We start from the raw sequence: 26,198 nt of genomic DNA on the forward strand, positions 1-26,198 counted from the left end.
CTTGTGTGACTTTTTAATAACCTCCAGAACCCTAATTATCTGGCTGATCCTGTCCCATGTTATTGGAATAGTCTAAAGAATGATTAGGCAAGGTATTCTGGAAAAAAAAGCCAAAACAACCCTGTTTTCTTAGCAAACAACAGCTGGGTCATGCTGTTACTCTGCAGTGTTTTACTCTTGCATTTTGGAAAGATTTCTGCACTTGTGTAACCAAGAAATGGATCTGAAGAAACTCAGTCCACTGGGAGCAGTGTGAAGTACGAGGCTGCTGTTCTCATGTCAGTCATTCCACCCGTGCTCCTGTCAGCTCCAGCTGCCCAGCTCCGTGTCATCCCACACACCACAAACCAGATCAGTTCATTTAGCATCTGCACCATGCTTGGAAGGGGTAAAGGGAAGGGGTGGTAGCGAGCTCTGGGACATCTTGGTGTAATACATGGGGCACAGCAAGAATTAGTCCACAGTAACCCCACATGGACCCCACCAAAGCAGGAGCATGGCATCCAAACTGCTCCTTCAAAACACACCAGATGCATTTTCCTTCTCTGTCATAAACCAAGGATCTCATCTCATCCAGGTATTTTCGAAGATAGAAATGAATTAAATTGCCCTCAGCTTGGATTCTTAAGCTGTTTCTAGGATCTTCCTATAAATTTACTGAGCATCAAACCCATTAGAAACCAGGTGTCTCACAGTGGGGAAAAATGCTAAAACTGTAGAAAATTCAGGAGGAGAAAGTCCAACAAAAGTCCCACAGCATGGAAATCACTCATTTATGTTATGACACAAACCGCTATGTTTTAGCTCATTTTCCCATCAAAAGCCTGCTGTAGAACACAGACTGATCAAACAAGGCTCTCTGCTCCCAGTGACAGAGTCTCTCAGTGCTCTCATTTTGGTCCTAAATTTGTAGGATGTGCATGTGAAACACATAAACAAGCCTCAGCCCCCACAAGCCGTGGGAGGATTCATTTCCTCTGGTTCCTGACCTCTAATTCACATAAACTCCCCCTGCTAAGGCAGCTCCTCTGACTCCCATTCCCATATTCTCAGAGGGTGCCATCCTGGTACATATATCCTGGTCCATAAAAAACACTTTGAACCATCTCATGTGCACCTTTCTGATCAAACCCAGCAGTGGAGATGAGCCACTCCACATCCAAGCCAGGGACCTCAGTCCTACACGGGCCACCCAAGGGTGATCCTCACCTTGGCATGTCCCTCCCAGGTGACCTTGAGAATGTCATCTATAAACCAAAGAGGCTCCTTCACACACGACCAGCTGCTTACACATTATTTAAAACCCTTTCCTCTCTGTCAGCACCACTGTTTATTGAAAGTCTTCTTCTTCCTATGCAATTTGGGGGCACAGGGAGTTTTTGTTGGAAAATGGTACGAGCCTTGGAACGGCTGCAAGTTGAATGTACTGACCTGTCTCCATTTTTTCAATTTTCCCTTCATACAGATTTTTCTGTGTGTTTTACTGCTCTGGCGCTGGGTGCCTGTAGTTGGAATGAAGCCTTTATTCTTGATTTTATTCAAAAATCATTTTCCTTTGTTATTGCCAAGAACAGAAGACGACTTAAGCAGATGGATGTTCCTGCTCTCATCATCAGGCACAACCTCCCCGACACAGACAGAGCACATCAGTCACTTCACAGCACCTTCTAATCCACTCCTGCTCAAGCTTTTCTTTCTTAAAAAAATAATGGAAGCTTTCCCTCACTATAAAGTCTGTGTTTCCCTTTGCTTCCTATCCACCCATCACCAAATCTTTTACACCATAATGTGTTCTCCCTATTCTATTTGATTACCATTTCCTTAAGCAAAACTATATTCAGTGAAGAACTTCAAAGAATCCACTTCAGTTTCAATGTAAGAGAAGAAGACTGAATTAAAAACAAAACTCCAGAAGTGCTGGACAAAGAACAGGATGTCCTTAGACAATCCAAGTTATTGCCATCAATACAAGTTATTGGTGGCCCTTTCTTGGGGGACTACCAGATAGCAGGAGAGAGACTTTTGGCCTCATATTAGGGAGAAATTGCTCCCTCTGAGGGTTGTGAGGCCCTGGCAGAGGCTGCCCAAAGAAGTTGCCCCATCTCTGCAAGTGTCCAAGGCCAGGTTGGATGGGCCTTGAAGCAGGCTGGGATAGTGGAAGATGTCCCTGCCCAGGGCAGGGGGGCAGAGCAAGATGGTCCTTAAGGTCCCTTCCAACCCACACCACGCCGGGATGCTGTGTTTATACAAGAATGTCCATACTGAACAGAGGATGTTACACAACATGCTGTAATGAGTCTACACAGAAATAATTTCCATCTTCCCCATTGTTCTGATGCACAAACTTGTGTGGTAGGCTGTGCAGCATCAAAAATATCCTCCACCAGAACACAGGTCATGAGAAATTCTGCTGAGAAAGAGCTCAGACACCCTCCAGCACGACAGTGTCCCTGAGAATTACTGAAGTGCCTGGGGAAGTGCACAGGGAGGTCTCCCAAGCAGGCAATAGCCTTCCCACCCTTCTACCTTCTATTCCAGGGTTTCATTCCCAGGCAACCAGGAGCAATTCCCAAATAATTTCTTCCTCCTACATGTTTCCCACCTGGGACAAAGACACTCGACGCCAGCACCATGGCAACCCCATCAGACACACAGGCACTTCGGTTCTTTGGGGAAAATGAAAATTCTGAAAGGAAGCTGGGAGATAAAGGCTCCTACTCCTTGTTTCCCACTGTTAGGAAGTAATTACAAAAATACTTTCATCTCAAGTGCTTGCTGGGTGAATAGGTTGTCATTTAAGAAATACTATGGTGTGAAGAGGAGGATGAAAGAGGAAAGCTCCGAGTACATTACCACGCTGTGGAACCGTTCAGCTCAGGGCTGGGTGTCATCATTCTACCACACAGAAGTGCACAGAAAAAATGATAAGTGAACAAACAGGAGGAAAGATAAATTCAATACTCAGTTATCAGCTCGAGCAGCATGTGATCCAAACTCTGCCTCATCATCCCACTGCTGTCAGTTTGAGTGTTCCCACTGACTCCATTGGACTTGGATCAGGCTTTTATGTTTCTGAAACATAGCTTAGGTTTTATTTTACCACACTACTGAGCCAAATTCAGTAGAACTCCTAGGTGCAAATTTGATTGTAAATTCCACAAGTTCTTTGCCTGTTTCTGCTGCATCTTGAGTGCTTTCAAGGAATAAGGTTAATGATCACACATTTCAGTGATGCTTCTCAGCTTATTAACAGCAGCTTCTTTTCATCTTACCCAGAGTAAAATCATTGTTATACTTCCAAAACCTCCCAAACTCAGGCTTGTCCTGAGAGCATTTCCTTCCATTCCTGAGTAAAAACCTGCTTTGGCGAGAAAATGGTAAGGATTTATTTAAATCATGTTTTAACATGACAGCCTCATACTCAGCTCTGTTTCTTTCAGCTCTGTCTGCACAGCTCATTTGCTCTCTGTCCCTCAGACCCTTCACCCCCAACATGGAGACTTGGTCTTTGCTCCTTTTTGCCCTTAAGGACAAAGGACAATTATTTTTAAATAAAACTAAGTCTTACTTTGACTTAAGAAACATTACTGGGGAGTAACACAAAATGAATGCTGATTACCTGCAGTACTCAACCCAACGAGAAGGGCAGATGTTCAGTGTCTTTAGGATCAAGACTTAAGTGACTGGGGAAGTGGAGCTTACAAATGTCATCCCAGGACAACCCATGGAAAAGCTGGCAGGAGCCTGTCATGTGTATTTACACCCAGGGAGACCTCTAGACACTGTCCTGCTGTGGGATGATTCCCAGACCAGGTGCTCATCCCAGATGCTTAAAAACAAACGTCCAGCGTCACATCCCACTGCATTTAAGTTTTTTCAATAGCTGGGATTTCCCATGGGAGGCCTTGCCTTCCTCCCCACAGAAGAGGAAGAGCTTCTTTTGTCCAGGGGAGCTAACCTGAGCCCAGCACTTCCAACCAGCAAACACCCTGTCCAATGGACACCACAGGGTCTAAGGAGGATTTGGGATTAATGAAATTATTTTAGTATTTGGTGGTCAAGACCTACTGCTTCCCTGCATTGCCTCACCTAGCAGAAGGAAGATCAGATTCCAAGGAATACAGTCAAACAAGATCCTTTGAATCAGCAGACAGATTGCCCATGATATAGAAATAGTCAATCCTGCCAACAGTCTGTCAAAATATGGAAAATTTTCCACATTTCCCTGATACCACTGAGTGAGAGCAGAGGCATTTTCTAAGCATAGAAGATATAAAACTATCTACAATTACCTGGTATCAAAACAAACCCCAAATATTCAGGTCCATTTATATGCAAGCGATCCTACTCACACCAAAATGACTGAAAAGACAGAGGTATAAAAAGGCAATAACTAATGAAGGAATCCTTCAAGGGGCCTAAACTGGTTGTGCACACACACAAACAAAAATTCCTCACAGGAATGTGGCAGGATTTCCAATCTGATTTCTTGAGTGTATCATGTAAGGCTTCTAAAGAAATCAGTCTCCACACAAAGCAAATTATGAAAACAATCCATGCAAATTGCCACTGTCATTCCCTAAAGAGGCTGTCCAGAGCCATGGATACCATCAACAGAAATCAGCACAGGGTGCTGTTCCAGGGTGGGAAGGCTGAACCCACACTATCCAGGAGCTTGAGGCATCCCAACATCTTCCCCAGAACCCTCCACATTTCTGGTTCCCACTTAAGACAGCTCAGGGGAGCTTCATCAAAGGGACAGCCCTAAAGGAAACAGGAAAAGAGAAGTGGGTAGGTGTACTGACTTCCATGAGAGCACCAGGTAGGAACCCATCCATGCTCCTCAGCCCTGTGATCACTGCTCAAGCCTTGCCCTCAGGATGGCAGCTTTTTGACTTCCAACTCTACACTCATTCTGTCCAACTGTTTGAGCAATGTCCAACCAACCCCCAAATGCTGTAAATCCTGCAGGAATACCAGATGGCCTGTCAGACTGCAGGCTCCTTCCATATAGCTAGAGCTGGAAGCCTCCCTCCCAGAAAAGTGACTTTTAGGGAAATCATGACACAGCATGTCCCATGTCACTGCTGAGAAAGGCTGTCACACTGCTTCCAGTTCTGTGATGACTTCATTGACAGCAACAATTTTAAGTACTTTTGTATCTTAATGGCTGTTTTGTTGAGTCATGTGTCACTGAAAATGTGGACTCCTGTGTGTGCTGGCTGAGCTCCCAAAGTGTGAGCAGGGCGCACTCTGCACAGCTGCCTCCAGCCCAAGCACAGTGGTGGAGGAGAGGTAAGGACAGAGAAGAAAGAGGAACATTTTCATGTGCAGCTCATACCAACCAGACAACTCAACCACTGCAAACATTTCCTCAGGTTCCACAGGCTTGGGCACCTTGCTTTAACCTTCAGGAATCTTGAGGTTGGAAAAGCCCTCCAAGACCGAGTTCAGCTGTTCCTGCAGCACTGCCAAGGCTACTACTAACCCATGTCCCCAAGTGCCACATCTACATGACTTTTCAATCCTTCCAGGGACGGTGACTCCTCCACAGCCCTCAGCAGCCTGTGTCAAGGCTTGACAAGCCTTTCCATGAAGAAATATTTTCTAATATCCAATCTAAATCTGCCCTGGTGCAATGTGTGGCCACATCCTCTTGACCTGTCACTTTTTACCTGGGAGAAGAGACTGAATCCCACCTGGCTACAACCTCCATTCAGGGAGTTTTGACCTTCTTTCAGAGAAGGTGTCCCTGAACCTCCTCTTCTCCAGGCTAAACCTCCCCACAGATGCATGAGCTAAATTGGAATGGCCTTGCTGGGGTACCAAAAGCCAAGCACCTCTAGTTCTGTGCATTGTAAATACTTCTTCTTTTATTTCCCAAACCCTTTGCAGTTTCAACAACATGTGAACACAACATAAACACAGTGAGAATGTGAGAAGCTGAATGATACTGAAATAAAGTCAGAGCACTGATGGGTGCAGAGCTGCTCTTTCATCCTGAGCCCAGAGCCTCAAAACCCTCAACCTTCAATATGCAATGCCTTGCTTATCAGGATTTGTGTAACATTAAAAAGACACACAAGCAAATGGATTAAACTACACAATGATAATTATCCTCAGACACGGTAATTATTCTCAGATGGACCAACCACATCATCTTCAAGGCAGAGGGGAATTCTTGGATGTGAAAAAATATATCCAATCAACACAACTGCCTTCAGAGCACTTTCATAGCAACCAGGAGAAGGAGGAAAACAATAAAATTGGCACAATTTTGTGTTACTCAGAAAGAAACAGGACCCAAACTTTAAACAGTTTTTTTTTTTACAGGAGCTGTACAGCCTCCTCCAAAAGCTTCCATAGGTTGGAGTCACCTGGAAGAGCCCTGCAAGCAGCCCCACGGGGTACTGTACCTCCTGTGTGCACATCGGGAAGCGCGTCAGGGGGATGCTGCGCTACCGCCGAGCGCCTGTACACCATGTGGATTCTTCCCTTCTCCTCCTCCATCTGCTTTCCTCTCTCCAAAGGCTCAATGAAGTACTCATCCTCATCAGTTCTGATCATTCCAGCCTAGTAAGGAAGAGAGAAAACATGTCCATATGCCATTTTAGAGCCTGAAAACCCGGGCTCTAAAACAAGTACCAAGAGGTACAAAGTATAAAATGCTTGTAATACCACTGTAACCCATGCATTTCTTTCCCTCCCAAAAAAAAAAATAAATTCACCAACAAAAAGAACTTGAAGTTATCCAAATGAATGGAGACGAAGGGGCAGAAGCAGGCTGTGCATTTCCAAGTGAATCCTCCCTGTAAACTGCAGTGCCAGCCCAGTGCTTCCTTCCCCCCAGCCAGAGAGATGGCCAGGGAGGTGCTCGGAGCACGTATTTTTCAAGGCTCCCTTGGAGAAAAGGCTGTGGTGGATTTTCAAGAAAAAAGTATGTAGTGGAAATTTATTTTTTTTCCCACAAAAGCACATTGATGGAGCAATCCAGGAAAGCAGTCTCCAATCTTGGAATGCTATTAATTTTACTACTTTTTTCTTCTAAATTAATGACACTGAAAATTTCCATCCACAGAAGGAGGCAGGTTGGAATCTGCTACTGTGGAGCTCTCCAGAGCTGTCCTCAGGATTCTGTGAAAGAGGGAAGACAACAGGACCACCAAAATCCACAAGCAGCCTTTGGGGCATAGTGGCTGGAATAAACCTGTCTGTTCCCAGCATCACCTCAGCCCTGAGGCTCAGGGAAGTGGTTTGACCCCTTGGCTTTCCTACAAACTCGCTTCTCCCAGGGGAGAATCCAGAAGAAACCTGCCCTAGGTCCCATCTGCACCCCATTTGCATCTACTTGGCTCTCCAGTATCTGCAGCTGTCTAAATGACATCTGACCATTAATTCCTTTCATCCCTGCAGTTCTTCCTGTCCCCCTCAATCCAGAACAAATGGTGCAGAGTGAACAGAAGGAATTCTGTGGAGTGAGAGAGATGCAAGAGTAAGTGCTGCTGGAGTTCATAATAAAAGGTAGATGGGAGCGAGGCCAAACCCAGTCTGGCCCAGGCAGCCCACCTAGGAGGGCTTCCCAGAGGACACCAAACCTTATATCCTTTACTGGACAGTCCATGGAAGAAGCAAAATCTGGAAAAGACTTTTTTTTTTTCCTTCCAAAATGTAAAAGATGCAGACAAGCATAAGGGAATAAGAAACAATATAAAGCCTTGAGAAAATAACCTACAAGGGCAGGTTAAACTAAGGAATCACTTCCTGAGCCAAAATCAACAGTATTTAAGGGGGAACATGATTCCCTATAAATATGCATGGGGTGTTTGTAGGGAAAGAGGAAAGAGCCCTTCATTCAGAGAGCACAACGGGGAGCTGTGAAGTGTCCATTAATGGCCACATTTACCTTCAGTATTAAACATTATGGGTGGGATTTCCAAAAGTATTTTAGGAAGTCAAATGCCCCCTTTTCTAGCGGTTTGCAGTATGGGTGAGGCAGTGAATTGCCAGGCGAGCTTTGGAAAGGCCACCCTCAAAATGTCAGGAAGTTTGCACAGCAGTCACAGTGATCCATTATCAAGGGCTTCTAAAACTGATCACCAGAGAGTAGGAAAGGCTTTGGGTTGTTAAACCCATCCTACCATCCCATGGCCAACACCACGAGGTCAGAGGATGCTCTCACCTTCTGCTCCCAGTCTCCATGCCAAACTCTGCTGGTATCTGCATTGGGAACACTTTGCAAAACACACAATCTCTCAGAAGGAAGAAAATGTTATAAATTATGTTTTCAAACTGTCCTTAATGCCTTTGTACAGCAAAGAAAGGCATTAACACTGATGTGACACCCTGGGGAACTGAGGCGTTAATTAGCAGCTATTTCTCCTAAACCAGCTCTGATCAGTGGGAGAACAGATCTGTAAAGCTGCTTTAAGCAAACCAGCAACACAATATGGGAATTCAAGATGCACAGAGCTTCCCTGCATCTCTCCACACAAGAACCTTCATTTGTATTACAGACATACTCTCTCTGTCCCAGGATCTGCACATCCCTCTGTCATACACAGCAATCTGGAAACACCACATGCTGGGTCTTCACTGGGAAGAGCTGAAATGAAACTTAATGTGATGTTAAATTTCAATTTTTTAGGCTTATATCTCCAAGGGGAGATATAAGCTAAAAAAATTGAAACTTAACATTATGTTCAAGGCTTTACATTCATCTCCAAACACAGCAGGCTGTTAATAAGTGGAAGCAGATTAATAAGCAGGTTGGAGCTTGCTCAGCAGCAGGAGGCTACATGAAATGGTCATCCTTAGTAAAAAACAAGCAAGAAAAATATCAGGAATGAACACAGGGATCTAAGAATGCCAAAATCCCCTTCCCCTCCAGAAGGTGGCTCCAACTTTGACCCTTTCAGTCACACACAGTTGCAAATATGGACCGTGCTGTTGGACTCTACCTCGAAGGGAAGCATGAGAAGATCACAGCTCTCAGAAGAGTGAAGCAGGCTTGTGTCAAAGAACCAAGCAGTTACTGTCCAATCCAAGGACACTGAAAAATTCAGTGGGAAACAGTGTGTCCTGTTTTATGGGAGAGACTCTGCTCAGGAGGATGAACCTGCTTGCTTCAAAGAACAAGATCAAGTCCAACACCCGCACCAACACAGGGAAACAGACAGGATCTGTACATCAAGAATTTCAAAGCCTGGAGATTTCTCCAAATGTTTTCTCTTCCCCCTTCCATTCTTCAAAACAAGGGCAGCAGAACCTACCTGCTTTATTTGACCAAGAGAGGCTGAGTACCCTTCACTCTCATGAAGACCAACAGAGGTTTGGTTTATCCAATAAAGAGAGAGTCATGGTCTGGTTTCAGCTTCCACCTGCATCTCCTCCAAGCATCCAAAATGGACTCCCCTTCTTTCCCACAGAGAATCATGGAATTATGGACTGGTTTGGGTTAGCAGGGACCTTAAAGACCAACTTGTTCTACCCCCTGCCATGGGCAGGGACACTTTCCACTAGACCAGGTGGCTCCAAGCCCCATCCAACCTGATCTCAAACACTTCGAGGGATCCAGGGGCAGCCACAGCTTCTGTGGGCAGCCCATGCCAGGGCCTCACACCCTCACAGGGAAAATTTTGTTCCTAATACCCAATCCAAACCTTTCGTCCTTCAGCTTAAGGCCACTGAAATTCAATTTCCATTCTATGGAAACTAAATTAATCAACAACTCCATATACCTTATAAATTAAGTGCAGAAATACATATCTGGAATATATATGGAAAGTGAGAACTATCCCAAGTATCAGAATCAGGATACCTGGATTAATTCTCACTTTGGGCCACATATGGATCAATCAGCTTGCAGCAAAATCTCTTACAAGGCTCTCCACCTGTGGGAAGTTCAGTTGAGGAGGTTCCTTGTGCCATCCCACACACTGTTTCAGCCAGTATCATCCTTGATTTCTCCATCCACCAATGCTTGGACTGCAGCAAAGGACTCAGCAGTCAAACCAACCCAGAAAACACTTTCTTCACACCATTCTATTGATAGAACTGGAAAACATTGCCAGGGCTCTCCTCCCACTCCTCATCCCTCCTTTTTTCCCCGCTGGACAATCACAGGTGCCTGACAGCTCTATCCTGCCCCTACCTGAATAGAAGCCCTATTGAAAGGCACCAAGAGCTCTGTGTTCCCGCAGTTTAATATCCCAGCCCCGGCCCAGCAGACACTGCCTCCTGCCAAGACAAACACCTGGGACCTGCAAGGGGAGGGGGCAGCTTCTGGAGACAGCCCTCCAGTCTCAACTTCTTCAGGAGTGGATAGAGACATGCTTTTATAAAAGAGGTGCTGCCTGGTCTGAAAACAGCGATTCAGCCCCAAAACACTGCTATCTTTCACCTCTCTGTTGGCTTAAGGTGGGTCCAGTTGGGTGACTGTGCAAAACCTGCGTCACACCTACCTGCTGCTCCACTTTCCACCCAAAGGCAAAAAGCTTTTGGAGTTGCACCCAACACTGCTTGATTTATTGGAAGAAAAATAAAAGCAAAGAAGTATGCTTTGCCTGCAGCACATTTCCCCCTGCCAGCCTCCCCGAAAACTGAGCCACAGTGGTGGACACTGATTCTAAGTTTGTGTAGCTCCAGGGTTACCCCTTCAGTTCCTTGGGTGGATATTATTTCCCATGCTGCACGGGTTCCACATTTTGGCAAGAATCAACTGATTATCTGGGTTTCTTTCCAAAAATCCTCTAGAAGCTTCTCAACTTGTTGAGTTTGCCCATGATGCCACTCTTCAGTTTATGCCAATGCCTCACTATCCTCACAGGAAGGATTCCTTCCCAATACCCCATCTAACCTGGCCTCTGCCAGCTGAAGGCCATCCTCCTTGTCCTGTCACCCCAGGCCCTTGTGCCAAGTCCAACCGTGCTCACCCAGTCCAGCAGGTCCCTGTGGCAGGGAAGGGAAAGGCATCTAAATGGACATAACTTCCCTCCTTCCACATCTTCTGCATGCTATAGTATTTATGGCCTCAACATACTTGGCATATGAAAAAACACCACACATTGGAGGAATGCTGGAAAAAAGTAATATTGCAGCACTGTGCACATCTTGGAGAAACAGATGTTGCTGATCCAGCTGCTGGGTGCCTACGGAGGAGGTTTGCAGATGGAATTCCTCCTCCATGGGCCTCCAGTCTCCATGGAGGTGTCTGGCTTTGGGAAAACACCACGGTTTTGGGGTAAAACATCTCCATTTACTAACCTTCCAGCTCCAGTACCCTTGGAGTGCTTCCCAGAGGAGCAAGCAGAAATTCCACAGCCCATTTTCCATCTCTGGAAGATCGGTGTGATATAAAATCCATGTTCTAGGCCATGTTTTATCCTGGTCATGCATCTCAGAATTAAAGCAAGAGCTCCTGTATCATTTTAGGCTCCATCCTTGAAGGGTGTTGAACACAGGCAGCACAGGGACTTGACAACTAAATTATTAACCCAGCACCAGTTGGTGACCAATCATTAATATCAGATTTTTAAATTAAAAAAAAATCTTTTGCCAAGAGAAGTCTTATCTGTTCAGAGGATTCAGACACAGGTGAAAAGGTAGGAATGTTTAATATCCTCTTTAATATCCAAACCATGGGCAATACTAAGAAGGCTCTTAGACAAGCTCCTACCAAAATACTGGAAATCATCTGCCCACAGGAATTGAAGTCTCTCAACATACTAATTGATACCACTTTAAGGAGCAAAAGGCATGTGGAAGAGCCATCAAATTAACCAAATTCCTGTTGAATTTGCACAGAAGAAAAGAAAATGTCAGCATTTACTGGATCACTGCACTGGACTGGAATTAAGTTTTTTAGTCTCCTCTATAAACATCCATAAGAAAATTCCTTTATGCTGAAATTTCTCATGCTTGGTTTTGATCCAAATTCTGGGTTTTCTTTTTCCCCCCTTTCAGAAAATCTAAGAAAACTCAATGAAAACCCCTAAGAGTTATACGAAAGCACAGAGAAAAAAAACAAACTTTGATTTTATGTGGAAAAATATGTCTCTCTTTTTTCTTCTTGGAAAAGCTACTGGGATTCATTTTAACAGCAAACTGCTGCATAGAGCTGGCAGGCCAAAGGCTTTGTCCTTAAAGAAGGAACTGTGGGTTTAAAATATCAGCTATTCAAGAGGGAAAAGTATGCATGGAACATGCTCAGAGCAGTCAGGCACATGCCCAGTCCCAGCAAATCTCTGTAGAAATATTTACTGAGCACAAGTTTTGTCTTTGTGTCAGCTACAGCAGGTCTTTGCTGGGAGCTATTTCATGGAGAAATGGTACAGGAGACAGCAGAGGTTGCCAGTTCTGCAGTAAACCTGGTGTTATCCCAGATCCAGAAATCATGGGATGCCACCAGTCATAGATTCCTCTAAAATGTGGAAAGGACAACAAAAAGTGAGGACATCTTATCGTCTTCAGAGAAGGGGAAATGAGACCTTCAAGTGCTGAAAACTCCAAAAGTATAAAGCGAATAAATAAGGCAAAAATGTGAAGACCCCATGATGTGGATGTCAGCAACATCAATTTCTACTGTGGCACACAAAATAAATACTGATTTATCTGCTGCCTGTACACAACAGTCAAAAGTGATGCTGTAGCATCATCACCCTTCCAAGCCAACAGAAAACTCAGCCCAAACTATGCATGAGAGGAATCATCTCCTCAGAGAGAAGTCAGAGGAGCACAGAAAACTGATGCAGCTTCCTCTGAATGGAAATACTCTGGGGATCAAAAGCTAGGAAGCACCAAAGCTAGTAATACTCCCATCAAACTCATAGTTTTAGATTGGTTCTACATCCTTGCACAAAGGAAAAAAAACCCAAACTATGGTAAAATCTCTCAAAGGAAAAGGAGAAGCAGTTTTACACCTTTGGTCACGTATAAACCAAGAAAGTCAAATGACAAAGGGATTTTTATGAGGTAGGGAAGCTGATTTAGTGTTGCATGGTTGTAACTTACTGAAGTTCTCAGCCAAGTAGCAGAAGCATTCAATGAAAACTAAGTATCTATTAAAATAGAAGTGAAAGCAAAGCACTTTGTCCATCATTTCAAGAAGCTCCTGCTGAAACACAGGGGCCAGAGATGGAACCAAGTGACTTTTCTTTCCATGACTCTTTCAAAGCCTGGATGGGAGCAAAATGTTGAGTTGCAGCATGACCCTGAGAGAAAACTAAGAACAGGAAACAGCAGAGCAACTCTTTTTCCTCAATGACCTGGCACAGTATTTTCTCTCCAGTCCTGCTTACTGCCCCTTTGCAAACATCAGGCCACGTGCCTTGCAGGCTAAATTGCAGATCCAAGTACATCCAACACTGGATAAACATGGACCATCAAAAAGCCATTGCTGAATATGGCTCCTGTACCTCCACCCTACCAAATGCAGTCACAGATTCAGCACCACCATCACCAAATTCACTCCACCATCAGTGAGAACTTGGAGAGAGGCTACAAGGATTGAATGCTGATAACCCTGGCTATTTCAGTATCTGTATACTTTCTGTTCCTGGGACACACACTTTGCCACGGGTGACATGTGGAGGCAGGACATGAGGAATGAGAGCCCAACTCATGCACTCTGGGTGTGTTATTGAGGGTCCACACAGGTTATACAATCTGGGATTTATTACTGAAACCATAAAAAGGGCTGTACTTAGTCATTTTAATAAGCTTCTGCTATTTTATAAACTGTCAGCTGTGAGCCTCCAGGAATGAAAACATTTAAGAAGCGTCTGCTGTTTTGGAAACAAAGAGGTAAAAATCCAGAAAGGAAATTCTTTGCCCAAGTGCCCTAAAAGCAGTGTTTTGTGAATATGCATCACCAAGACTACAAGGTGTGATTAAATAACAGCTACAAAAGACATATCCAGAGCAGCACTCAACTACCAGGCCTTTGTTCCAGAGCATTTTTAACCACACACTGATCTGTAACAGCAGTTTCAGCCCCTAAATATATTGCTTAAAAGGGAGGGATTACATGTAAACCTGTGCTTTGCTGTACAGAACGATTTTTCAACATCAGAAATAAACTATAAATAAAAGTCTGAAGCTGTGGCAACCAAAGTGGAGATTTTTATGGAAAGTCTCCAGGCAGACTCTCTCCAGCTGCCTGTTCCTAAACCCCTTCCTAGAGGATGCTCTCCTCACCTGGCCTCACCCACACTAGACTGTCAACTTTCTCAAGTTACCTTCAAATATTGTCTCCAGTCTAAAGACAGGAAAAAAGAGACTAATAACAACCCAAGTCTCCTGAGCACCATATTTTCTACTCATGGCAATGTGCCACGTGCACATTTTGCCCAGCCTGGGGTGGTTGTTAAATTCACAGTTCAGGTGTTCTGGGCTATTCCTGCTGGTTGTTCCAGAGGCCTCACAGGGAGGTCCTTGTTTTCTAGAAGGCACCTTAGGTGACATCACAGGTCATTCAGATGCCAGCCTGGACTCACTGCATCTCTCCTCAGCTTGGAGGGTGAGGAATTCTGCAGAATGGTCAGAACACATGGGATTGATTTCCCTTTCATCTTTACTTTCAATTACCTGATAACCTGCTGCCACCTGCTCCTCAACAGAGGATAGAGACAAACAGAACAAGTTTAATTTCAGTTACCAAAAAGGGCCTAAAAACACTTCCTATGAGCCAAAAAGACCTAAACTACCTCCACCTTTTTTGGACAGATATAGCTCAAAGTTGCATTTATAGTGCCCAAAGCCTCATTTCCCATGTCCAGAGCTCCATTTCTATCATCCAATTAATCCTTAGGGTCCAAGACACATCTTGAGTGTCTAATCCCTCATATATAGGGTCTAAATCACACTTAGACCTAAGAAACTCATTTTTGGGTCATGAAGCCTCATTTCTGGAGTTCAAAACTTTGTCTCTAGGATTAAAAACATCATTTTTGGGGTACAAACCATCACAAGTTCCAAACATCCCTTCTGAGGTATAAAGGCTCATCTTAAGGGGCCAAAGCATAATATTTAAGGCCCAAAGTCTGTCTTGGAAGGTAAGCAGGAGCGAGAGGAGGAGGCACAAGGGCTTGGAAATGAGGCAAAGCTGTCATTAGACCAGATCTGGCTGTGTTAGAAAAATTTATAAAAACAAACAAGAACAAATAAATGGAGCTGGAGCAACCATCTGCATAAACTTTGACTATGAAGTAATGGTGAAGTACTTATTTGCTTTGACTGATAAATTTCAGGGAGAAGCAAACCAGACCTATGAAAGATTTTCTATTTAACATCTTCCACTATACTGACACTTGACTTCCGTGCCCATCGCCTCCCTTCTCAATCAGTGCTCCTCCCCTCTGGGTTTTACTCCAGCAGCCCCCAGTCCCAAACGAGGGAATGCATTTTCCCAAGTTTCTGGAGTTCCTGAGCTTTGAGAAATCCTCTTTCCTATGGATTCCTAGGGCTGCGGGAAGTGCTGCATGGCAGAGAGGTGACAGGGATGGAGTCCAGCTGCAGCCCATCAGGCCCAGCTCATCATGCAGCCAAGCACAGTGAGCACCAGTGCTGAGAGCAGGCAGAGCAGGTCACAGGAGTTCATGGCAGGAGGGAATTACTGTGGGAAGAGCACAGTAGGGCAGGGGAGCAGGAATATGGGAGTGTTAAATCAGCCTAAGGCCCCACTGCCATCTGCCAGAGCAGCACGCAGCCAGAGCAGCTTCATCTCCAGGGTCTGTCCTGCCTTCCTTCTCCTTGGGGTCTGTCCTGCCTTCCTTCTCCTTGGGATTTGTCCTGCCTTCCGCCTCCCAGGGTCTGTCCTGCCTTCCATCTCCCCAGGGTTTGTTTTGCTGTCCTTGTGCTTTGCCCTCCCACAAAGTTCTGGATGACCAGATGTCCCCTTGACCACAGCTCTCAGCTTGGACTGGAAGAAACCTCCAGGCCTGAGGGGACAGTCCCAGTTCCAGTCCCAATCCCAAACTCAGCAGGAGTTTCTGATGTTTCTGAGTTTCTACAACCAGATTCTCTGCAGCAATTCAAGTGTTTGTCTCCAAAATGCTATTCCAATACACTGGGCTCAAACACCCTCGGCTCCTAGAAAGATGTTTCCCCATTTAGGAGCTCTGTCTTGCCAGCTTGGGGGAAGTCATGCTGAAATAGTACCTTAGAACCAACACAGGAACAAGAAATAAGCCTGAATAGCTCAGTCCTGATGAAACAATGGTAATAAAAAAGGATTTGAAACAAATCAAAATGCCCTGAAACTCCTTGGATCCTATAAGCCCCAACTCCTACAGATTTGTAAAGCTTTTCCTGAACCAAGTTTAGAGCCTGTGCAATTATCTCCAGTCTGAGATACTCCAGCCTGTATTTCCAAAAGATTTGCCAAAGGAAAGTAGCTGTGAACATGCACAGACGTGTTTCTTCACGTCTCCATATCCTTGGAAAAAGGCATGGCAATAAGCAAGTGAGGAATAATCTGTCACAAATGACAGATCTAAGCACGTTTGGGTATTTTTTTAAATTCCTGATGGTTGGTCTGTCTTCCAGGATTTCCCTGCTTTGGCAGCTGAACACTACAAGGCAGGCAGATTCCTGAGCATCTTCCACTTGCAAACAGCTGTACTTCCAACAACCACACGCTGCCCTGGGCTTGAAGGCCATGAAATTTCAACAAACAAAAATACTCCAAATCACTTCCAACAAACAAAAAAGAAGTCCCATTTTACTTGGAATCTGAAGTCAAAGATTAAAGGCTCATTGTCCTGGGCCTGGCCCTTTCCTTTGAAACAAGCAAGGTTTCTGGGAGAAACAGGAACCAGCCCTGCCCCTTGGGATGCCACGGATGTGAGCACAAACCAGATCCCACCTCCAACACAGAGACACACATCTACAGGAACACAGTCCAGAGTGGAAGCACAAGCTAAAGGCATCACACACCTGCTCAGAGTTTGTCACAAAGGCAGGAAGCTAACTGACAAACTGGGGTGATTTTCTATACATTAACAGGTAGAAAGTGTTTTAAGACACTCTTTCTAAATGTTAGGCTTGCTGCCTTCTCTCTGTTTACAACCTAAACCATTTGTAGTGTTTTCTTGAGGCTGGCACCTTCCACCCCTGAAGGATTCTGACAATAAATACTGCTAGTTTGACCAAACAACAGCAGAAATATGCACCAGCATTCTGACACACAGTGAAGGAGACAAGAGGCACCTCCTCTGTGACTAATGAAGGGTTCTTCTGCCATGACAAGTGCAGGCACATGCATGTGGGATTTTTAAATAAACAGGGTTATTTCCAAGGGAGATTAAGCAGATGTGAAAATAGGAATTTGCAGAACTGATGGCAGACAGACAACTTCCATTGCAAAAGTAGATATGCAAACTATTTCAAAACAAAAGCATTCAAGTATTTGGGGGTTTAAATGTAAGTTTAGATTGAGGAAGAGACTGCTGGCAAAATCTCACTTTGCTAGTGCAAATGCTGATTATTCCACATATTTACTATCAAACAATCAAAATTTAGCACCAAATGCTCTTTTTCTCTTACGATATCCAACCTCTTCTACAAGTTATACACTGTGCAAACTGCTACCCCAGTGCTTCCCTCCACTTTCTCTCCACAGCTTCAGAACTTAGTTGGCTGCTCTGGACAGTGTCTAAATTCCTTTGAAGTCAAAAATAAATCCCTCCAGCACACACATGCCCCTAGAATTTCTCACTCTTGCTCCAGTTTCTGTTAAGCCATACTATCTCACTCAGATCTTTAGGATACACTGAGGATCAAATATTCTGGCTGGGTTGAGAGACACATAGTGCAGCAACAGAGAAACCAGAGACAGTAATTTCAAGTTCCTTTTGCTACCCTGAGAGATGCTGGGAGGAAAAAAGCATAAAATAACTCATCAGGATTATTTATTTCTCTCACACTCACATGATTAGAGCTCCAAGAGATGTTAAAACAGTGAAGGTCGGAATAAACAGAGAGACAAGAGTGACCCAGGAGCATTTACCCACACTCCTCAAGGAAAAAGGCCATGTTCTCCTGGTCCAGTCACCAAAACCATGGGAAGAACATGGAATGTTATGGGAAAAGAGGGACACATTCCAGTAGATCAGGTTGCTCCAGGCCCCATCTAACCTGGCCTTGAACATTTCCAGGGATGGGGCAGCCACAGCTTCTCTAGGCAACCTGTGCCAGCACCTCACCATCTTCAGCGAAGAATTTCATCCCAATATGCCATCCAACCCTGTCCTCTGTCCCTGTGAAGCCACTCCCACTCCAGGAGTCCCCCTCTGGCTTCCTTTACCTGAAAACACAGCACAAGCAGCTTGCCAGTCTCACAGCAATCTGTGCCGGAGCTACACTCCCTAATCTCATTCCATTTAATCCAATTGCTCGTCTTCACAACACAACAGCTTCACTCAGGCTTACTGCCAACCCAGCTGCCAGGGTCTCATCCATCAGAGCCATTCCATTGGAAGCTCCATCTAGCCAGCCAGGGGTCTGCTTGGCCTCTGTAAACACTGGCAATAGATCCTCCTCAAAACCCCCCAAAAAACCCCCAAAACACACCAAACTAACATAAGTTATCACCTCTGATGCAAACACTACCAGTATTTCCTTTCCCTAAGCAAAGGAATTCAAAGAGTTTTGGTCTGAATGGGGGTTCTGAGCCACCTCTGCAGTTACTCAGTGACTACTGCCACTGCTGAGGTGGGAGGTTTCCTAGCCAGGACTTATCTCCAAATGGAATTAAATCATGACCACGTGGCAGCTATAGGAAGTGGGAAAGCCACTTCCAAGAAAGGATGCTTGTTGCAGACTTCTTCACGTGGTTCCTGTCCCAAAGAAGCAGGAGGGTAACCATGACATCCATCTCCCTGGATGTGGCAGGCATGTTCCACCAGTGATAGAGCACAAGGTGGGTATTCTTGGCTTTCACTGCTGCCTGAGCATACCAAGGAATGGTGTGTGGGCTCCAAACATGCCGAGCCTTTCGTTCTGGGATTTGGGCATCTGCTCAGCCACAGGGAAACCTGCATGCTCACAGACAGATCGAAAACAAACCCGTTACCCCTTGCTCAACTCTCATATGACACCTCCTGATGAAACAAAACTGCGGCTAAGAGAACAAAAAGCATGCTCACTTTATAAAGGAACCCTTTAAAACTTAATGCTGCTATTCTTGGATAGCAGGGCATCCCATCATTTCCATACCTGAGAAGCAAAGAGGGAACATTTGGACAGCAAATTCTAAACTCAGTTAAAAAAAGGTCACCTTTTAAGTCTGAAAATGTCTTCATTAGTCATTTTCCTGTTTGTAACACCTCATGCAAATAAAAAATGAAACCCAACATGTAGGTTTGAGTTCTCTCTCACATACCTGAGACATTAAGAACTTCGCTTATCAACCTCAGAGAAATTATCCCAAAGCAAAGCAGTAGGGCATTAATATTTTCTAAGAAATAAAGTTCCGTAATTGACATCACTAGGAACGTGTGGTTACAAGCAACAAAAGCTGTGCCCAGAGTGTGACAGGAGACACAAACGCCAAGAAACCAGCCTTACCAGCCCATCACAGTTGCTGATGGCCACGGCAGCTCCGGGGATGTCTGTGATGTCCCCCACGTAGGCGCAGTCGGTCCACAGGGGCTCTCTCTTCCACAAGCGCTCCATAGCGCTCCCGGTGCGAGTGGTGTTCCCAGCATCGCTCCCAGAGTCCTGGTACCACTCCACCACGGCCTGGGGAGCTAGCAGGCGGCTGTTGGGCCTCAGACGGAGGTGGAAGTCCCTGCCGAAGGCGCTGACGTTGAAGTAGAGCTGGCGGGGGCCGTGCGGTGCCTCGCGTGCCCAGCGCCGCTGGCGGCCGGCCGACAGCACGTTGGACACGTAGCTGCCATCGGCTGCCGTGCTGATGGGAACAACCAAGCCGTACGGGCTGCCTCTGCTCCAATGCAGCTCTGCCAAGAAACACACCAGACACCACAGCAAAGTAAGGACAGGAGCTTGGAATGAGCCCAAAGACTGAAGGACCCCCCTGCCTCACACCTCCCCTTCCAAAAATCCCATTTTAGGATTCCTGTTTCAGCTACACACGTGTCACTGCTCCTCTTTTATCATGGAATCCCAAAATGGTCTGGGTTGGAAGGGACCTTCCGGAACATCCAGTTCCAAACCCCCTTCCAGGGGGAGAGACATCACCCACCACTATCCCAGGTTGCTCCAGGCCCCATTCAACCTGGCCTTGGACACTTCCAGGGATGGGGCAGCTGCAGCTTCTCTGGACAACCTATGCCAGGACCTCACCACCATCACAGGGAAGAATTTCTTCCTATCAACTGCTATTATAAAAATGATTTTCCTAGAAAATAAAGAGAAAAGCTTGAAATATTCACTGACATTTATCTGGGGAGTTTCCTGTTTCAGGCTTGCCCAACAGCTCCAGGAGAGGCACAGACCCTTCTGAATTCTCCTGTAAGGAATGCCACATGTCCGTTGTACACCTGACATAGAACTTGCTTCTGTGTCAGGACTTCCATCAAGCTTTTGAAAATGAAGAGCCAAGCTTGGTTATAAGCACAATTTGCATACCGATTTCTCAGGAAATAGAAATGGGGAAAAAATCCAGCAGATCAGGCGCTGCTGATAAATTAATCCATGTCAGCACTGGTAAAGGCAGTAACTTTTCCCTCTACAAATCCCCCTACCTAGCAACTTGCTGTTGCCTTTCCTCTGAGTAACAGAGATCAAAAACAATGAGAGAATCTAATTATTAAAAAACCTGACACAGATCTGCACAATTTTGAACCTAAATCTTGCACTTTAGTGCAGCTAAGAGAAGCCATAAACCCAGCAAAGCCACATTGTTTGTAATCCTGCAGAAGCTCAATGGCACAACCCTCAGCTAAGGCAACAAGTCTTCAAGTAATTTCACACCACTGGAAAACAAATCCATTCAAATGAGTTGATCTCTTCAGTGAGACTTCTGTAATCTGGTAGCAATCAGGCTATTCGGTGTCTGGTTTTCAGGCTGTAAGGGAAGAGCCAGGTCAAGCTGTGAGCCACACTTCTGCTCTGAATGGGTCAAAGTCTAAGCCTCTCTATTTGACTAGGTGAGAGTTAAAAAGACATCTTCCCCAAAAATAGTTATTCACTACTCCCTTCTTCCGAGGAGAGCTGGTGAAAGCAGTAGCAAAGTGGTATTACTGACAATTTAATTTGAAAAGCTTCGAGATCTGATAGCTCTGATGTCAGTGCCAAGCACCACTGAGAATTCCTCAAATAAATATACTTAATTAAGTGAGCTAAATTTCACCTGCTCCCAGTGTGCATCACACTTGATATGAGAATCAAATAGAGGAAAAGCTCAGCAGCCAGTTCCTCTCTCCTGGTAGCAAGGGCTGCTGGTTTTAAGAGACTCACACATTCAACAAGTACCTTCAGTAGGAAAATGTTCCTAATGGCTTCAAGGAACTGTTTTTAATATTCTTCCAGCCAGTTACTGAGGAATCTAACAGAAACACAATCTATGGTACTAGTAAGATGCACACATGTAAATTCTCGCACTATAAATATCTTACTATACAAATTCTATATCCTAGGAATGTGAAAAGTCATTTCCAAGCCCATTGGTACCCCACATCCTACAGCCAGCAGCCACAGGGTGAGTTTCAGCAGCAGCAAACTCCACCTATTTTGCCATACACCCACAAGATCAGGTTCTAAAACTGGCATCTTAATTAGGTCATTATCCTTAGGATAATTCCCATTTTAAACACTGGGAATTCTGAGCAGAATTGTTAATCTGTCTCCTTAGAGAAGGGACCAAATTAAAACTCTAAAGTCATTTTTATTAATTAGACACCAGGCCATGCCCAGGAGACAGAGGTGCTGGGTTGTACATCCTAACTGGGTCAAAGTAAAAACACAGATCCTTACATTCCTGGTGCTTCAACACTGGGATTTCATTCCCAGGCTGACATTCCACCTTCTACCTCTCTGAGATTCCTCGTGACTTGTTTTCCTTTTTCTTTAAGCAGGACTTTCAGTGCCAGAGACCACAGTCTGGTGATGGAGCTCTGTGCTCACCGCACAGCCGAGAAACTGCTCTGCACATCTTGCAGCAGAATTCCCACATTTCCACAGGCTGGGGGGAAAAACCTGGCTATTTGGCTAATAAGAGCAGCCAGCTAGCCCCAAGAAGGCAGGAACAAAGGGTGGAAAATAACAACTGTCAAGGTTTTGAGTCAGCGAAAGCCTTTTCCAGAGTCTGTAAATGCTGAGCTAGAAGAGGAAATGCCTTTTGTTCAAAGGCAATTAAAATTAAATGGGACATGACTGAAACCCAGCGACATCTGAACTCCTCTGCTGACTTACATTACCCTTTTTCCACAAACTGCACACTCTGAGGAAATGCTATCCCAGCTCTAGGTGTTCCCTTTCCTAAGCTAAAATTTCAGAGCCGATCTGCTCTGCTAATTCAAAGCTGACAGTGCTGATCAGAGCAAGAGGAAAAGCACTTAACTGTAAATTTTCTTCATCCTTTTTTTAATCTGGCCTTAAAAATGCCGCTCCAGTTGCACAATGTTTAGGTTGAAAGGAAGCACTTAAGAAGGAAGAACACATTCTTTCATTTTGTGCCAAAACATAATTACCTAGGAATGGCTCTGAAGAGAGCTATCCTGACTTTCTTTCTCCTCAAAACCTGGTGAAACTGCAGAATTAATGCCACTGCCTCACAAGAGCTGTCTCTGCACTATACAAAAGCTCTGCTCAACAGAGGTTTGAAAATCCTAGACTATTTATCACAGCTGCTCTGGTCACTCAGCAAGTTGATGCTTAATAAAGAGAGGATGCTGTGGAGACAACTGGACAAGCCCAGCAGGGATTTTGTCATGACCCTTTTCTGCTTCATTGTTGGCTGGTGGCTTCCAGAAACAACAGAGTGGTTTTGGTCCCTCTCAACAACCTGGGTCACTCCAGAACTACCCTTTGCTCTCTGTTTGGCTGCCTTTAGGTGGCAGGAATGCCCAGAAAGAAAAGTCTGTAATCTTTAGAAGACAAGAAGGGGGGACAGATTCCTTGAGAATTTCCACTCAGCTCTGCACCTGAAAAGGGATGAGGCTGTGTGGGATCTGGAGATGGTAAGCTGGATGAATGAAAGCAAGGTGAGAGGCTGATGTGGGACACCTCTCTGGTGTCCTCATTCCTCTACTTCACTGTCACTTGTCCCAGGGATGCAGACAGCTCAAGAGATGGTTGGTGTGGTGTTTTTTGCAGCCTCTGCACAGCTCCAGGTGTTTTGCAGGTGCTTCCTGCAGGCAGTGGGGCCCAGCACAGTTGTGCCACAGGTGTCTCCCAGAAGTGGCACTGAGCAGAGACAGAGCTCTGCTGCGTGGGAGGCCAAGGTGCAGCCCAGCATCATTTCAGGATGAGTGACACACAAGGACTCCCTCCTGACAGCTCCCAGACACTGCAGCACTCTGTGCATCAATGCAGGCAATTAAGTGTGCTAACTTGCTATCCCTGTGATGATGTCTAACAAAAATAAACCCCTAGGTGCCTTAATTTCCCTAGGTGACTTTTCAGGCTACAAGAAAAGACCAGCTGCTGTCAGAAGCCAGCCCTGGGCCAACTCAAAATACACACCACCAATGCAAAGCAATACTTTGTGGGACTCAGAAGTAGGACAGTGCATTTGCAGGTTTTACCTCCAAGTCGTTACAGCTCTCAGCTGAGTAAGCCATGGTTTGAAGTTGTGGCTGCCACATCCCTGGAATGGGGCTGGGTTGGAGGGGGCTTGGAGTGACCTGGGATAGTGAAAGGTGTTATTGCCCATGGCCAGGGGTTTGGAATGAGATGATCATACAAGTCCCTTCCAACCCAAATAATTTTGGGATTCTATGGTTCTGTACTTTCTGAATCAGAATCTACAGGATCAAATTCAGCCCCAAATATTCCTGACTACAGCAGTGCCAGGGCTGTGGAAGAAAGGAAGACGTTAAAGGACAAAAAGTTATTTTCCAGATTCAGGAATTTTGCCTGATGTACTGTGTAATTTAAAAGACACATTCCTATATAGCTTATGGTTTCTGAAATTCAAATACAATCCACTTCTCACGGAAAGGACTAGAAATAAAAGACAGGATCAGCATACCACTGGAAAAACCGTCTGTTTGCCAATTAGCTTTAAATGTACCTTGCTGTCTCTGTTCCCATTATTCACTGATCACGGCAGAAACCAACCTAAGCCCAGAAGCTCACAGTGCCAGAACTGAAGTTGAGACAAGACCTCCAAAATTCACAGAAATGCCTGAAATTCTTTTCTGAACAAAAGCTGCACCAAAACCTCAGGGCTAGAGGTCCAACAACAGCAGGAGCAGAACTGGCTGTGGTCCATTCCCACCGCAGAAGAGCTCCAGAGAGCACTCATGTGCAGGGACACACACTCAGTACCGGGATGGTCAAAGACTCATTTCACACTGGCTAAGGGAAGAAGCACATAGAAAGGCATTCCCTGCCACTAACGCCCTGGGAATGCCAGCTTCCACATCCTTCCAGTACCTCTTCCATCCTGTGGAGCACCCAATTGCCAGTTACTCTAAATGAACACAGATCTCCTGAAATTTACTGTGGGTGCATCCTCCCAGTTAAAGGAAGCTTCCTCTCTTTGGGAAGAGTCCTAGAGGCTGAAGTCTCAGTAAGAAGCACCCCATGGGCACACAGAGGCACATTTCCCTTCAGCTCCCTCATGTGCCACTGACCCTGAACTCACTGCACAGCACCTTCTTACCCAGGTCTATCAGTTTACAAGGCAACAGTGAACAGTCACAGATTTTATAACTTTGACTGGTTTGTATTTCAGAAGGGAAGCACAGACACATAAAGATGCAAAACCGCAGCACGAGAGGGCATGCAAATTTAAGCGGTGCCACGTCACTGCAACTACAAACCTTTCTGGGTGGCAGTAGTGGGGAGTGCACCGGGAATGCTTGCCTGCATACAGATCACTTCTCCAGAAATAACTATTCTTTGAGCTAACTTCTTTTATTTCTGTCTTGATAGCAGGAATAATAGCTAAAAAGACTTACCTCTTTGGATCTGCTGTTCTTTACCAGCCTGCAGAAGAGAGAAGAAACACGTGCACAAAGTTGTTAGTGTAATTACTATGCAATGGGGAATGGCAGAAGGCTGAAAAATCACTTGGTCTGTTCTGCACTATTTTATACGTTTCTTCATTTGGTTTCCAGGGATGGCAGTTCTTCCTTAACCGAATAAACAGCTGTTCTCCCAATATACTAACAGAGACCACAGCAAGTTTAACAGAAATAGAGCTGCTAGCAATCATGATTCTGAATGACCCGTTCTATACGTTGTGACACTGTGCCAAAAAGTAAGTTTGGTGGCCAAAGAGGGGCTTAACAGCAGGAAAGTGATGAGCTTCAAGAAGCACGGGTGCTACGGCAGAGAGGAAGCAGTGAGCTGACAGCTCTTTGTATCTAGGGTAGAGAATAGGAAAGCCAACTGGACCACAGTGACCGCAGGGACGGTGGCAGTGATCCGAGCATGGTCAGCTCACCGCCGGCTTGGTACTTGCTCTTTCAGGCATAGGGGACCTAGGGGCAGAGGATCCAGAAGGAAGGGACCAGAGGCCGCCGCTGCGGGATCCAGCCAGGGCCGAGGATGCCGTGTCCGGTTGCAGGCTGCTTGGATGCAGCGGTCTGCAGCACGGCAGAGAGAGGAGAGCCGCCAGTCCATCCCAGCCTCTCCTCGCACCGGACCGGTACCGCTCGGGGACCCCGGGGCAGGGGGGACGAAGGAAGACCCCGTGGGACAGCGCGGAGGGCAGGGGAGGGCAGGAGTCCCCCCGCTCCCTCTCTCCCTCACTCACCTGCCGGCCGGGCGCAGCGCGGGCCCCCAGGAGCGCGGCTGCCACAAGCCACAGGGGCAGGAGCACCATCCCGAGGCGGCCGCCCGCGCCCCGGCCCCGGCCGCGCTCCGCCCGCTCCCTCCTCCTGCCGCTGCCTTCCCTGCCTCCGGCGGCGGCTCCCGGGGCCGGGGCCGGCTGGGCGGGCGGAGAGGCGGCGGGTCCCCCGCGCCGCCTGTTGCTGTGCGCCCGCCGCGACCCGCGGCGCTGATAAACCCGCGGCGGCTCCGCCTCCGGCCGAGCGGCGCTCCACGTCAGGCACGGCCCGGCCCGCCGG

General features: G+C 45.9%; 1 protein-coding gene across 1 annotated transcript in view; it reads right to left on the bottom strand.

The window, feature by feature from the left end:
• The window catches only part of ADAMTS3 (ADAM metallopeptidase with thrombospondin type 1 motif 3), a 55,775-nt gene extending 29,807 nt beyond the window's left edge, over nucleotides 1-25,968 (bottom strand). Inside the window, exons 1-4 of the mRNA XM_066549403.1 lie at nucleotides 25,886-25,968; nucleotides 25,086-25,113; nucleotides 19,564-19,955; nucleotides 6,417-6,573 (exon numbers count right to left, since the gene is read on the bottom strand). Coding sequence (XP_066405500.1) covers nucleotides 6,417-6,573; nucleotides 19,564-19,955; nucleotides 25,086-25,113; nucleotides 25,886-25,954 — 646 coding nt within the window. The 5' untranslated portion in view covers nucleotides 25,955-25,968. The remainder of the gene's footprint in view (nucleotides 1-6,416; nucleotides 6,574-19,563; nucleotides 19,956-25,085; nucleotides 25,114-25,885) is intronic.
• Between the last annotated feature and the right edge of the window lie 230 nt (nucleotides 25,969-26,198).

The sequence above is a fragment of the Molothrus aeneus genome, chromosome 4, assembly GCF_037042795.1.
Source record: "Molothrus aeneus isolate 106 chromosome 4, BPBGC_Maene_1.0, whole genome shotgun sequence".
NCBI classification, from domain to species: domain Eukaryota; kingdom Metazoa; phylum Chordata; class Aves; order Passeriformes; family Icteridae; genus Molothrus; species Molothrus aeneus.